This window comes from Grampus griseus, assembly GCF_964374135.1.
Source record: "Grampus griseus genome assembly, chromosome: 7".
In the NCBI taxonomy this organism is placed as follows: Eukaryota; Metazoa; Chordata; class Mammalia; order Artiodactyla; family Delphinidae; genus Grampus; species Grampus griseus.
In genome coordinates this window covers 255,427-269,523 of record NC_139001.1, presented here as the reverse complement: position 1 = coordinate 269,523, position 14,097 = coordinate 255,427, and the positions used below count along the sequence as shown (strand labels likewise).

General features: G+C 48.0%; 1 protein-coding gene and 1 long non-coding RNA gene across 5 annotated transcripts in view; both read right to left on the bottom strand.

Annotated features, from left to right (window-relative positions):
- Positions 1-3,185: 3,185 nt before the first annotated feature.
- The window catches only part of THAP4 (THAP domain containing 4), a 40,899-nt gene continuing 29,987 nt past the window's right edge, over positions 3,186-14,097 (bottom strand). For all 4 annotated transcript variants that reach the window (XM_082658642.1, XM_082658643.1, XM_082658646.1 and 1 more), the window contains one exon: positions 3,186-3,462. In XM_082658642.1, coding sequence (XP_082514768.1) covers positions 3,343-3,462 — 120 coding nt within the window. In that variant the 3' untranslated portion in view covers positions 3,186-3,342. The remainder of the gene's footprint in view (positions 3,463-14,097) is intronic.
- Positions 3,498-5,989, bottom strand: LOC309824800. Its single transcript, XR_014296970.1, has 3 exons — positions 5,961-5,989; positions 4,358-4,566; positions 3,498-3,780 (listed from the first exon to the last, which is right to left on the bottom strand). It is a non-coding gene; the product is annotated as an uncharacterized lncRNA (long non-coding RNA).

The following is a 14,097-nucleotide window of genomic DNA, read 5'->3' as shown; positions in this document are numbered from 1 at the left end:
CTCCAGGCTCCCTTGGAGCTATGGTCTGAATGTCTGTTTTCCCTCAAATTCGTATGTTGAAATCCTAACCCCCAAAGTGATGGTAGGAGAAGGTGGGGCCTTTGGGAGGTGACTAGGCCATAAAGGCTCCACCCTCACGATTGGAACAGGTGCCTGCATAACACAGACTCCACAGAGCTAGCTCAGCCGTTCTGCACGTGAGGTCACAGTGGAGACGCGTCCATGAGCAAGCAGCCCTCCCACCTAATCAGCCAGCAGCCTGACCTTGGGCTTCCAGCCTCTAGAACCGGGACAAGTAAATTGCGGTTGTGTACAAGCCACCCAGTGGACGGTTACTTTCGTTACAGCAGCCTGAACTAAGTCCGAAAGTTGTTACCAAGAAACAACAAGTATCTAAAAACGTGCAAGTGGCTTTGGAAATTAGAGGTTGGAAGAGTTTTAAGATGAATGTTAGCAAAAGCCTCCACTGCTGTGAACGGACTGTTCAGGGCAATTCTGGTGACCCAGGAAGAAAAGAGGAGAGCTGTGGAGAAAGCCTCAGTGTTCTTAGACAATACCTAAGTAATCCTGAACAGAATGTTGGTAGATATATGGGATGTGTTCATCTGAAACAATAAAACAGCCAGTTTTTACCAACAAAATGGGTTTATTAAGGAGCAGCAAAGATTTGTGTTTCAGGACAGGTAACCGTGGCACAAGTCCACAGGCAAGTCCAGTAGGTCAAAGGAGAGGAAATTCTTTTATAGAGGAAAAGGTAAGGTGGGAGGGGCTGTTATAAGCAAAAAAGTCCATTGGAGGAAAATGGGGGTCTGAAGTGTGGTGGCTTTTCATTGGCTGCGCTGTGACAGTTTCTCATTGGCTGGGCTGTTGCCTGACAGGGAGAAAATCCTCCTTCCTCCTGGGGGTGGTAAAGGGCTTCTGGTCTAAGAGGCCAGGTGGCCTCCTCCTGTCAGGATCTGTGCTGACATCCAGTGGAGCTGGTGAGCGCTCCCCCTTGTGGCCTTCCCACTCCATTATTTTTTGTTTTTTGTTTTTGGCCGTGCTGCGTGGCTTGTGGGATCTTAGTCCCTCGGCCAGGGATTGAACTCAGGCCCTTGGCAGTGAGACCTCAGAGTCCTAACCACTGGACCACCAGGGAGTTCCCTCCCCACTCCAGTTCCGCGAGGTTTCCCTTTACTAATTTTCACAGGTGTAAAGGCCAGTCTGCTGAGATCTCAGATGGAAATGGAGGTCATTGGAAACTGGAGGAAAGGCAACCTTTGTTAAGACGGGACAGAGAGCTTGGCTAAACTATGTGTCCTAGTTTTGTGGAAGGTAGAACTTGTGAGCAATGAAATTGGTTATGTGCCTGGAAATTTCCAAGCAAAGTGGAAGTGTTGAAGCATGAGGGGCCTTGTTTCTCTTGAATACTTAGAGGAAAATGCAAGAAGACTTAAGGACAGAATTGTTAACCAAAAAGGAAGCAGACCTTAAAAATGTGGAAAATCCTCAGCCTACTGATATTTAAAGTAGTAAGAAAGCTTGCTGAGACAGATCATGACGCTTGGGAGGACTTGACACGGAGGTTAGTACTCATCAGTTACGAGCTAGTTACCCACATCATGGGAGACCAGGCAGCCACCTAAACAGAAGCCTAAAGTCCAGACAATGGAAAAATGTCTTCAAAGGCATTTCAGAGATTGTGGGGGTGACCCTTCCATCCCAGGCCCAGAGGATAAGGCTCTGCTCCCCACATTCCTGGGCCACAGCAGACGTGGCTGCCCCACTGGAGGGCACAGCTGCAAACTTGGCTGGAATCGGTGTTTGGCTTCCACAAGGTACCATCTCTGCCAGCACGCAGAATGCAGAGCCCTGGGGGCCTTGCTACCTTCCCTCAATTTTGAAGGATGGAGCCACCTGGAGCCTCAGGCTCATGACCTAGGCAGAGACCCACACCCTGCAAGGGGTGTAGAGCCCCCGCTAGGGCGACCCCGGGGTGGGCAGAACCTGGGGAGAGCCGCAGGCACACGACTCCAACCCCTGAGAACCGTGGTGAGCGCTGCACCCGGCAAAGCTGGGGGGGGGGCAGGACCACCCCAGGGGGGCCCGGAGGACAGACACTGAGCCACAGAGGATCGTTCCTCTTAAGCCTTAAGGTTTGGGACTTGCTCAGGACCTGTCACGCCTTCTTGTTTCCTATTTCTACCTTTTGGAAAGGGAGTGTCCATCCATTCCTCTCCCGTCGTTGACTTTCGGAGGCCAATAACTTGTCTGGTTTCCCAGGTTCGCAGCTGGAGGGACGAACTGGGCCTGAGTCTCTGCTGACCTGACGCTCTCGGCGAGCCCAGCCCAGCCACCACGTCCACCCTGCACGCAGGGGGCCGGCCGCCTTCCTCACACTCCGGCCACGCTCCTCTGAGAGCTCGGCACCAGCCCCGGTCCCTCCTCTGCGCTCCCAGGTACTGACAACCCCCCCCACCCCGGTAGTGCCTTTTGTCCCCAGGGTGTGTGACAAGGGGGTGTGTGGCTGCAGACACTGACCCCTGCTCTTGAGCGCGGCCTCCTTTCACCCCGTGTCTATGTTCCCGGTGAGGCCCCTGATGCTGTGCTGTGTTCAGGAAAAGAGAAAGGCTCTGTTTTGCTTTTACACACATGCTGAAGTGTTCGAGAGAAGGGACACTGTGTGTGGAATTCGCTTTAAGATGCTCCAGCCACAAAAAGGGGGGAAGAGCAGACGGAACCACCGGTGTGGGGACATGCTGGCAGGAGCTGGAATGGGGTGAGGTCCAGGGGGTCAGTGTATGTCTGGAAACTTCCATCGTAAACAAACAAATGAAGGTAATATTATATTGCCGAGACTAAATCAAATTTACAGAATGAGGATAAATTCACCACCACCCTCTCGCCTTGGGAATGCCCTCCGTCCACATGGAAATGGGGTCGTTACACTCCCAGCTCTTTAAAAGTAAAGGAAGGTTCGCTGCAATTCTTCGTGTCCGACCTTCTCTTCACCTTGTTGCTGACTACCGTGGATTTATAAGCATGTTCAGATCTCGTCAAAACTGCAGGAAGGAAAGGAGACAAAGAGCCACCCCTTTTTAATTTTTTAGGGAAACGACTCTGAAAACAAATAGTCACCAGCAGCTGAAAGAAACGCCGTCTACGCAAGTGATAATATTCAAAATGCTTAGCCATAAAAATAAAGGCCTTTTATTTGGTTTTTCTGTGCCATTACAGGAACACGTGGCAACACCCTCGAACCCACGGTGACCTGTGGCCACACCCACACCTGCTGCGGCGTCTGCTGAGAAGCTGAAGTGTCACCACACAGGCCAGCCCCACCGGACTCAGCTCTACCTGGGGTCATGGGGTCACCTTCTTGTAGGTGACATGCAGATGCTGAGTCATGGGCTGCGTAGTGGTTGCCATGGAGACCGTCTGTTCAAGTTTGCCTTCGGAATTCAGCCTGAATTTTCGGGTAATCTGAGCAGAACAAAACAAATACAAAACGCCTTAATTTCACCTTCCAAAGATTCAACGACCGCTGAGGTGCCACCACAGGCCACACACTCCCGCGGCAGCTGCAACATTTCACCTCAGTGTCAGGGGCTTGTGAGCCAGGCAGAGTCCCCGCCAGTGGGTGACAGACACTCGGCCGGCAGCCGTGATGGGCGTCCGGACCCCTGGCCCGTGCCGTCTCCCTGCCGCTCAGCTGTTCCCAAACGTCCGGAGGTGAGCGCGGGCGTCAGCCTCGCCGTCTGCCTAGGGGCCGGCTGTCCAGCGCGTCCCTCCCTACACAGCCTGAAATGATGCCAAATGTGTTCTCAGAAAACTCGGTACCAGCACTTCTGGAACCCCCGATTCATCAGGGCCAATTACGGCAGCTGCTTCTAACAGTAACACAGACCTGCAGCACCATAGCCCCCGATGAGAAAATGGGTTTGCCTGGAACGTCTGTGGACAGAGGGTGAAAGCCCGAGGACTGTGGAAGCCGCCTCCAGGGGTGGCTACCTGGCGCCAGAACTGGCGGGGGTGGGGGCCCACGAGCGTCAGAACCCGTGCTGGCCAGGCCCCAGCGACCGTCGGGCAGAGAAGAGAGGAAAGCCAGATTCCAGAGCCTGTTTAAAGCAACCAGGCTACAAGGCCAAGGCCTCAGGGGGAAGGGCGTGCAGGGGAGAGACCCAGCTCAGAGCAGCTGTCCCCCCAAGGCCGGTGCTGACTCTCAGAGGCCACCCAGAGGCTGGGGAGCCGGGTGGGTGCGCCCTAACCCACGGGGCTGCGCTGCACGGGCCACCCTCTGGAACCGCTGCCCGGCGTCTAGAAGGAGGGGCCGCGGAAAACCGCCCGGCTGTTGGTCAGGACCCCCTTAGGGCCGCACCCCAGGAGTAAGAGTTCCCCAGAAACAGACTGGGAAGTCCGGTTTCAAAGTAGTGCTATCTCTGTGGACAGGACCTGCTCTTCTGGACAAACCACCAGAAGCGCAAGAAGTGCCCTTTGGTGGGAGACGACATCAAACAGGCCTCAAGTCACCCGCGGTTTTCACGCGCGATGTCTAGAATTCAAGAAATTCAGCAGAAGGGATGGAAACTAGAAGACAAAGGAAGGACATCTTCAAAACAATGAAAATAACTGTCCCCCTGGCATTCTGGTTGCAGTGAAAACACCCTTTAAAAGTGAAGGCAAAATAAAGACATTTTTAGACAAAAAATCCACAGAGAATTCACCACCAGCAGGACCCCCCGCTTCTTTACACAAAACACTAGAGGAAGTTCTTCAGGTTTTAAGGAAAATGGTGGAAGCAGAGACGCAGGAACAAAGGAAGAGCAACAGCAAGGATAAACGTATGGAAAACCGTGCGTCACCCAAATGCTGCGACGAGGGCTAACTGGCATTTATACAACCCTGTGGGGTCTACTGTGTGTGCGTACTCACAACACGTGACAGCAGAAGCAGAGGCGGGAGGAGGACACAGAGTCAGTGTCCTACGTCCCTGCTACTCGGTGGGCTCCAGGTACCAGCCCCACCTGGGCGGCTGCTGGAAATGCAGAGTCTCAGGCTCCGCCCCAGACCCGGTGCCTCAGAATTGCCACCCTGAGCCCCAGGGACCACACCGCGTGGTGGTCTGAGCAGCCCTGTCCTAAGGTCCTTGCCACCGTCCACAGGTGTCAAAGGTCAATGCGCTGTCCTCGCCACGGTAACGGCTGAGGACGGGAGAGGGCTGCAGAAGGCAGGACGGGAGGGCACAGCCCCAGATGAGGTGGACAGAGAGATAGAAAGCAGACGGGTGGCGGGCCGACATTCTCACATGGGACTTGCTTCTTCAACTCCACAGCCTTTGTTCTGGAATTTAATTGAAAAACAAACAGTCAGGGCTTCTCTGGTGGCGCAGTGGTTGAGAGTCCGCCAGCCGATGCAGGGGACACGGGTTTGTGCCCCGGTCCGGGAAGATCCCACATGCCACGGAGCGGCTGGGCCCGTGAGCCATGGCCGCTGAGCCTGTGTGTCCGGAGTCTGTGCCCCACAACGGGAGAGGCCACAACAGTGAAAGGCCCGCGTACCGCAAAAAACAAAACAAACAGTCAAGGCTCTTACCCTTGAAACCACTCTGCAGAGGAAACAGAAGTGCAGTGGAGAGAAACAAAGCCTGTGTTCCCCACACCACGGGCCACGCGCTCAGCTTCCACAGGACAGCAGTCGCCTGTCCTCAGAGCCCACGGCCTGCGGGGCACCTGTTCCCCCGACACCCCACCACCGATGCAGGACACTGGCTCTCGCCCTCATGCCAGACGCCCAGCACCACACGTGCAGGGGGAGCGCAGGCGGGGGCAAAGGAAATGCCTCCCCGGGGAACGGAAGGTGGGCCCCCCGCCCCCCGTTGAACCTTTCCACGTTAAAGGGAAGACACTGCGTGTCTCTCACACGGAGCCCGCCCGACGGGCCGAGGCTGCGGTCACACCCGAAAACCAGCACCTGAGGACTACCTGGCTTCTCGCGCGGCCTTGCATCCCCCGTCCCGCCTCCGCGATGCCGCAGGGGCTGCGGGCCACGCCACGAGGACACAGCCCATTTCACCGTGTGCTGACCCAAGGGCGGCCGCTCCCTCGCCCTTCGGCTCTGCTTCTGTGTGCCGAAGTCTGTGAACATCCGGTAACAGCCACCGGGCAGCAAGACACAGGGCAACAAAAGGAGGGAGACAGTCATGGGGGAGACCCCATGGCGGAGACGCTGGTCCCCCACGACCTCCCCAGGTCCCAGCGAGAGGGTGTGTGAGGGCTGCCCGGCCGCCGGAGCGCACACTCGGGACTGTGTTCACCGAGGTGGCCTCAGCGACGACACTGCTACTGCAGCGTGTCCCCGTGCCCGGGAGTCACCTGTTAGGTTCCTCTGGGCTTGGTGGCCTCTTGGATGAAATTTCTTGTGCTAGTTTTCTCTTCAAATGAAAGTTATTTGGCAGAATTTAAAGTTGAGGCAGGTCGTAGATGACATCGCTCAGGCTCAGAACCAGACCTCCTGCGGTGCCCACGGCCTCTGCTGACGATGATCCTGAGGTCATGCCAAGTCCACCCTCAGGACGAGAATCCACCTGAGCTGCAGACTGACCCTCGTTTAAACAAGTTTAAACAAGGTGGGGCTGGAAGCAACTGTTTGCCTTTAAACCCTCAAAGTGGAGCCTGTTGGGGCCACTGGGTAAAGCAGAAGCTGCAGGAGCCGCATTCTGGAGAGAAGCCTGCACAGCTGGGGCCCAGCTCCGATGGCAAAGGCAAACTCCAAGGAGCCTCTGAACACAGGGACAGAGGCCATCTTGACAACGACACGAGTTCTTACTTTAGCCAAGTGTGCTCACTTTTCCTCGACTGCACAGACCAAAGAGAAATATTACGGTAGAGAGAAACTCGATGTGAGAACTTCTTGATGTTTTAATGATTTCTTGTTCCTGTTATGTCTTGTCCCGTGGGGAAAAGGTGGAGAAGGAAAGGCCAGGAGAGAGTTAGATGGATCTGACTTTGTTTTAGGTCCTAAAATAAAAAAATGAAGAAGCCACCCCATACAACACTTGAGGCATCAAGGAGGGGGCTGAGTCATGAAGAAAGGGGCTGAGTTTGATAAACAAGGACATCAGGACACTGTTGGAGAACTACAGACAGTGCAGGCCTCACGTTTCTCTCACTGACTTGCAAGAGGGAGGGGATGTATGTACATGTACAGCTGATTCACTTCACTGTACAGCAGAAACTAACACAACATGGTAAAGCAACTCTACTCCAATTCAAAAAAAAAAGAAGAATTAGAACAGATGCAGTCTGCTTGCTGCCAGTACTGGCTCCTTTCCCCTCCTTTGCACCCTGCTTTATTGAGATATAACTGACATGTAACACTGTATAGGTTTAAGCTGAAACATGATGATTTGATACATGTGTATATGGTGAAATGTTTACCACAATAAGGTCAGTTAATACATCCATCACCTCACAGTTACATCTTTTTCCTCTTAGCAAATTTCACTAATATAACAGAGCACTGTCAACTCTAGTGCCGCCCTGTCAACTCTAGTGCCACGCTGTCCATCTTACACCTGGACGTTCATACCCACTGGGCAACATCTGCCCATTTCCCCCACCTGAGCCCCCCGTAACCAGCATTCTACTCTGTTTCTGTGAGTTTTCTTTCTTTTTTTTTAAATTTCACATATATTGGGTTGGCCAAAAAGTGCCTTCGGTGTTCACATAAAAATAAAAGACACATTTTTCATTTTTACCAAGAACTCTATTGAACGACGTTTTCACCCTTTTGTTCCACTACCTTCTGCCATTTTTCAGGCACCTTCATAATATCATCTTCCCAAAACTTTTTACCTTTTTGAGCAAAGAACTGTTCCAGGTGCCTTTTACAGTCTTCAAGGGAATTGAAATTTTTTCCATTAAGAGAATTTTGTGAAGACCTAAATAAATGGAAATTCGAAGGTACAATGTCTGGTGAATACGATGGATGAATCAGAACTTCCCAGCCAAGATGTAACAGTTTTTGCCTGGTCATCAAAGAAACATGCCGTTTTGCATCATCCTGATGGAAGATTATGTGCTTTCTGTTGACTAATTGTGGACACTTTTTGTTGAGTGCTGCTTTCAGTTGGTCTAACTGGCAGTAGTACTTGTTGGAATGAATCGTCTGGTTTTCCAGGAGCTCATAATAGAGGACGCCCTTCCAGTACCACCATATACACAACATCACCTTCAGACCAGCCTTTGGTGTGGTTGGTGGTGGTTTATTTCGCTTGCCCCACGATCTCTTCCATTCCACATTATTGTACAGTATCCACTTTTCATCACCTGTCACAATTTGTTTTAAAAACGGAACACTTTCATTACATTTAAGTAGAGAATCACACGTCGAAACATGGTCAAGAAGGTTTTTTTTTGCTTATGTGGAACCCAAACATCAAAGTGATTTAACATAACCAAGCTGGTGCAAATGATTTTCAACTCTTGATTTGGATATTTTGAGTATGTCGGCTGTCTCCCACATGGTATAACGTTGATTGTTCTCAACTGATGTCTCAATTTGATGGCTATCAACGTCAACTGGTCTACCTGACCGTGGAGCATCGGCCAGCGAGAAATCTCCAGCATGAAACTCTGCAAATCACTTTTGACACGTCTGATCAGTCACATCACCTTCTCCATATATGGCACAAATCCTTTTTTTTGCATTTCGGTTGCATTTTTACCTTTCTTGAAATAATAAAGCATAATATGCTCAAAATGTTGCTTTTTTCTTCCATCTTTGATATTAAAATGGCTATACAAAAATTCACCAATTTTGATAAGTATTTACTTACTTATTTATTTATTTGGTTGTGTTGGGTCTTTGTTGCTGCGCTCGGGCTTTCCTCTAGTTGCGGTGAGCAGGGGCTACTCTTCATTGCGGTGCGTGGGCTTCTCATTGCGGTGGCTTCTCTTGTTGCAGAGCACGGGCTCTAGGCACGCAGGCTTCAGTAGTTGTGGTAAGTGGGCTCCGTAGTTGTGGCTCGCGGGCTCTAGAGCGCAGGCTCAGTAGTTGTGGCGCATGGGCTTAGTTGCTCCGCGGCATGTGGATCTTCCCAGGCCAGGGCTCGAACCTGTGTCCCCTGCATTGGCAGGCGGATTCTCAACCACTGTGCCACTAGGGAAGTCCCAATAAGTCTTTCTATAAATGCACGCTGGTATGACAGCTGTCACACACAATCTAACAAAATTGTTTTGAATGAAGTTAAAGACAACTAAGTGCTAGTAGAGCCCTCTTAAGGAAAAAAATGAACGAAACTTTTGGCCAACCCAATACAAAACACTCCAGAAAGAAATTAAAGAAGACATAAATAAATGGAAACACATCCCATGTTCATGGATTGGAAGACTTAATATCATTAAGAAACAAATACTACCCAAAGAGACCTACAGAATTAACAAAATTCAAATCAAAATGCCAATGATGCGTTTTGTAGAAATAGAAAAATCCATCCTAAAATTCATATGGAATCTCAAGGGACTCTCAACAGATTTCAAAACTTACTACAGAATGACAGTGACCAAAACAGTGTGACACTGGCATAAAAACAGATATACAGACCAATGGAACAGTTCTGAGAGCCCAGAAATAAATCCTTGCATGTGTTATCAAATGATTTTCAACCAGGTTGCCAAGACCATTCAATGAGGAAAGGATGGCCTTTTCAATAAATGGTGCTGGGAAAACTGGATATCCCCTCGCAAAAGAATAAAACCGTACCCTTACCTAACATTAGTACAAAAAATGAATGAACAAAAAAAACCCTCAAAATGAATCACAGCCTTGAAGGTAAGACCTAAAACTATAAAAACTCTTAGAAGAAAACATAGGGCAAGTGTAATGACATTGGATTTGGCAATGACTTCCTGGATACCAATTTACAGCCAATGAAGAAAAAGCAGACAAACTGTAATTCATGAAAATTAAAAACTTTTGTGCATCAAAAGATACTATTTACAGAGAAAAAATACAACCCACAGAATAAGAGAAATATTTGCAAATCATATATCTGATAAGGGATTCATAAACAGAATAACAGAGAACTCCTAAAATTCAACAACAGCAAAAACAAACAACCCAATTCAAAAATGGGCAAAGGATTTGAATAGACATTTTTACAAAAACGATATATGAATGGCCAAGAAGCACATGAAAAGTTGCTCAATATCGCTATCGTTTAGGGAAATGCAAATCAAAACTACAATGAGATACCACCTCACACCCATTAGGATGAGTGATATCCAAAAACCAGAAAACAACAAATGATGAGAATGCAGAGAAATTGGAACCCCTGTGCACTGCTGATGGGAATGTAAAATGGTGCAGGTAAAGTGGGAAGCTATGGCGGGTCCTCAAAAAATTAAAAATAAAATTAACCACGTGATCCAGCAATTCCTCTTCTGGGTATACACCCCAAAGAACTGAAAGCAGGTCTTGAAGAGATATCTGTACACCCATGTTCACAGCAGCATCATTCACAATAGCTAAAAGGTGGAAGCAACTCAGGTGTCCATTGATGGATGAATGGAAAAGCAAATGTGGTCCATCCACACACTGGAATATTACTGAGCCTTAAAAAGGAGGGAAATTCTGACACAGGCTACAACATGGATGAACCTTGAGGACATTGTGCTCAGTGAAGTAAGCCAGATGCAAAAAGAAAAATAACTGTATGATTCCACTGATATGAGGTACCTAAGTAGTCAAAATCGGAGAGATGGAAAGTAGAGAAGTGGCTGCCAGGGTCAGGGGAGGAGAGGACAGGGAGCTACTGCTTAGTGGGCCCGAGTTTCAGTTCTGCAAGGTGAACGTGTTCTGGAGATGATTAACAATGTGAATATATTTAAGTGTACCCTTAAAAATGGTTAAGATAGGGCTTCCCTGGTGGCGCAGTGGTTGAGAGTCCGCCTGCCGATGCAGGGGACACGGGTTCGTGCCCCAGTCCGGGAAGATCCCACATGCCGCCGAGCGGCTGGGCCCGTGAGCCATGGCTGCTGAGCCTGCGCGTCCGGAGCCTGTGCTCCGCAACGGGAGAGGCCACAACAGTGAGAGGCCCGCGTACCACAAAAAAAAAAAAAAAATGGTTAAGATAATTAACTTTTATGTATCTATTTTTCCACCATAAAAAATACTGAAGAAGAAAAAAAAGTTGGGGGTGAAATAAACTCAAAAGAAATATTGCCAGACCTATACTACAAGAAATGCCACTAACGCAGCTTCAGAATGAAGGGAAATGATACCACAGGAAACTCTATAGGAGAAAAGAGCAACACAAAGAGAAACTAAGTGGGTAACTATAAGCGATTACTCCCCTGCCCCCCCCACTGTAATTTCTTCGAAAGTCAACCGATTATGTAAAGCAAAAATCCTAGTGTGAAGGTTTATAATGTATGTGGATACTTTTTACATGTAAAAGGTATGATGACACCAGCACAAAAGGAGGATAAATGCAATTCTACACAGCTGTAAGATTAACACACATGTGAAGTGGGAAATGTAACCGTGTGTCACTGATTATACACAGACTCTGATAAATTTAGCATGCATATTGTTAGCCTTAAATCAACTATTTAAAAAAAGGATACAGTTAAGCTAATAGAAGAAATAAACCAGAATGCTAAAAATACTTAATTAACCCAAGAAAACATACTAAAGGAACAAAAGAGGAACAAAGCCAAGAAGTAAAGCAGACAAATCAAGATGGTGGACGTACAGCCACCCTTACAAATCCTTAGGTTAAACGTAAATGAACTAAATACTCCGATTAAAATACGGAGTTTTCTGACTAGAGAAAAAAAGCAAGACTCTATAAGAAAAGTACTGTAAATATAAAGACACAATTTGAACGTGGAAAGGGTAGGAAAAAAGATATACTGTACAAATGATAAGCATAAGAAAGCAGGTGCGGTTACATGAGGATCAGACAAAGCAGACTTCCAGGTACGGTATTACAAGCTATAAAGGACATTTCATAAATACAATACATATATCATCTGTATGCATCTAAATTACACAGCTTCAAAGTTATGAAGCAAAGATGGAACCAAAGAAAGGAACTGAAATATCTTCAGTCATAACTGGAGATTTTAATACCTCTCAGTAATTAGACACAACCAAGAACCCCCCACCCCCAAACACGCTAGTATATAGAAAACCTGATGACATTATCAATCAGCTTGACCTAACTGGTATTTTCAGTCCACTACAGCCAACAACTGTCAAATACTTATTCATTCTGAGTGCATATGAAACATTCACCAAGTTAGATCATATACGGGGCACAAAATAACTTTCAAACAGACCACGTTCTCTGGGTTTTATAGAACTGAATTAGAAATCATAGCAAGAAAATCCTCCAATAGTTGGAAAATAAGTAACATTCTTCTAAATAATCCTGTTCAAGGAAACAAAACCATTGAAGAAATAAAATATTTTGAGCGAGGATAAAAATAATAAAAATGGGTTAAGGACTTCCCTGGTGGTGCAGTGGTTAAGAATCCACCTGCCAATGCAGGGGACACGGGTTTAATCCCTGGTCTGGGAAGATCCCACACGCCGCAGAGCAACTAAGCCCGTGCGCCACAACTACTGAGCCTGCGCTCTAGAGCCCGCGAGCCACAGCTACTGAGCCCACGTGCCGCAACTACTAAAGCCCGTGCACCTAGAGCCCGTGCTCCACAACAAGAGAACCCACCGCAAGGAGAAGTCTGCGTACTGCAACGAAGAGTAGCCCCCGCTCGCCACAACTAGAGAAAGCCCACGAGCAGCAACGAAGACCCAACGCAGCCAAAAATAAATAAAATTGTAAAAAAAGAAAGAAAGAAAGAAAGAAAATAGTGCTGGAACAACTGGATATCTATCTAGGAAAAAATGAAAGCATTTTGACTCCTACTTCACACCATACAAAACTATAAATTCCCAAATAATAAACCTTAAAGTAAAAGGAGACACTGTAAAAATTCTTGAAGAAAATGCAGGTGAAAGTGTGTGCTAGGCAAAAAATGTTAAGACAGGGCACAAAAAGCACTAACTGTAAGAGAAAAAACTGATAACAGAACTTCATCAAAAGTAAAACATTTTGTTAAAGAAATGAAATGGTAAGTTTTAAGTTGAGAGCACAGTTTTATCAACACATCTACCTGATAAAGGACTTGTGTCCAGAATATGTAACAAACTCTTACAGCTCAAAGATAAGGCAAACAAGCTGCTGGAGAAAAAGGACAAAGGATTTGAACGCTCACGTCATGAAACAAAGAATACAACGGCAAATAAGCACGTTGCAAGGATGAGCCACATCATTAGTCACTGGGAAAATGTAATTAACACCACACTGCAATGCCACTTGGTAGCCACCAGGATGGCCTAAGTTCAAGGCCCAGCCCGGGAAAGGGTGTGGGGCAGCTGGCCCTCTGTGCGCTGCTGCAGGGCAGGGGTACAGAGCGGCATCAGGAACCATAAAGCACTTAAGACTTCACCATGGAGTGTCCGAGGCCTCTGTGGTCGACACCATAAAGAAAGCAACTTTGGTATCTACTGAAATACACCGAACAAGGTCCGAAATCCCTGCAGCACACCCCCACGCTGCTGTGCATGGCTACCTGCGGGGTCTCTGGAGCCCATCACGTGAAAACAGAAAGGAAGAGAGACTAACGGTCTACACGTAAGAAAGGGAAGCTGTAAGAGTACAGGAAAATGGAAGAATAATTTTATCCTTTTGGAGCAGAAGACATCTTCCTGAGCCAGAGCCCAAATTCAGACGGCCTTTAGGACGAGACCCCGAGAGCAACTAGAGAAAGATGTACAGCCCGTGGGCAGAAGACATCACGAATCAGGCTAGCCTAAGCCACCGGATGGGGGCGTTGTCACAAATACAGCAGACGACAGATTAGTATCCACAGAACATAAAAAATCTCCCAGAAATCAACAAGAAAATGACACCTCGCAGAAAAACAGGCAATGACTTTGAACATCAAGTATCGGAACAAGAAATACAAACCACCAGTGAGCGCGAAGAATGCCCCCTCACTCATAAGTTAAATTTAAAACACCAATGAGATACCACCTTTTATCTAGCAG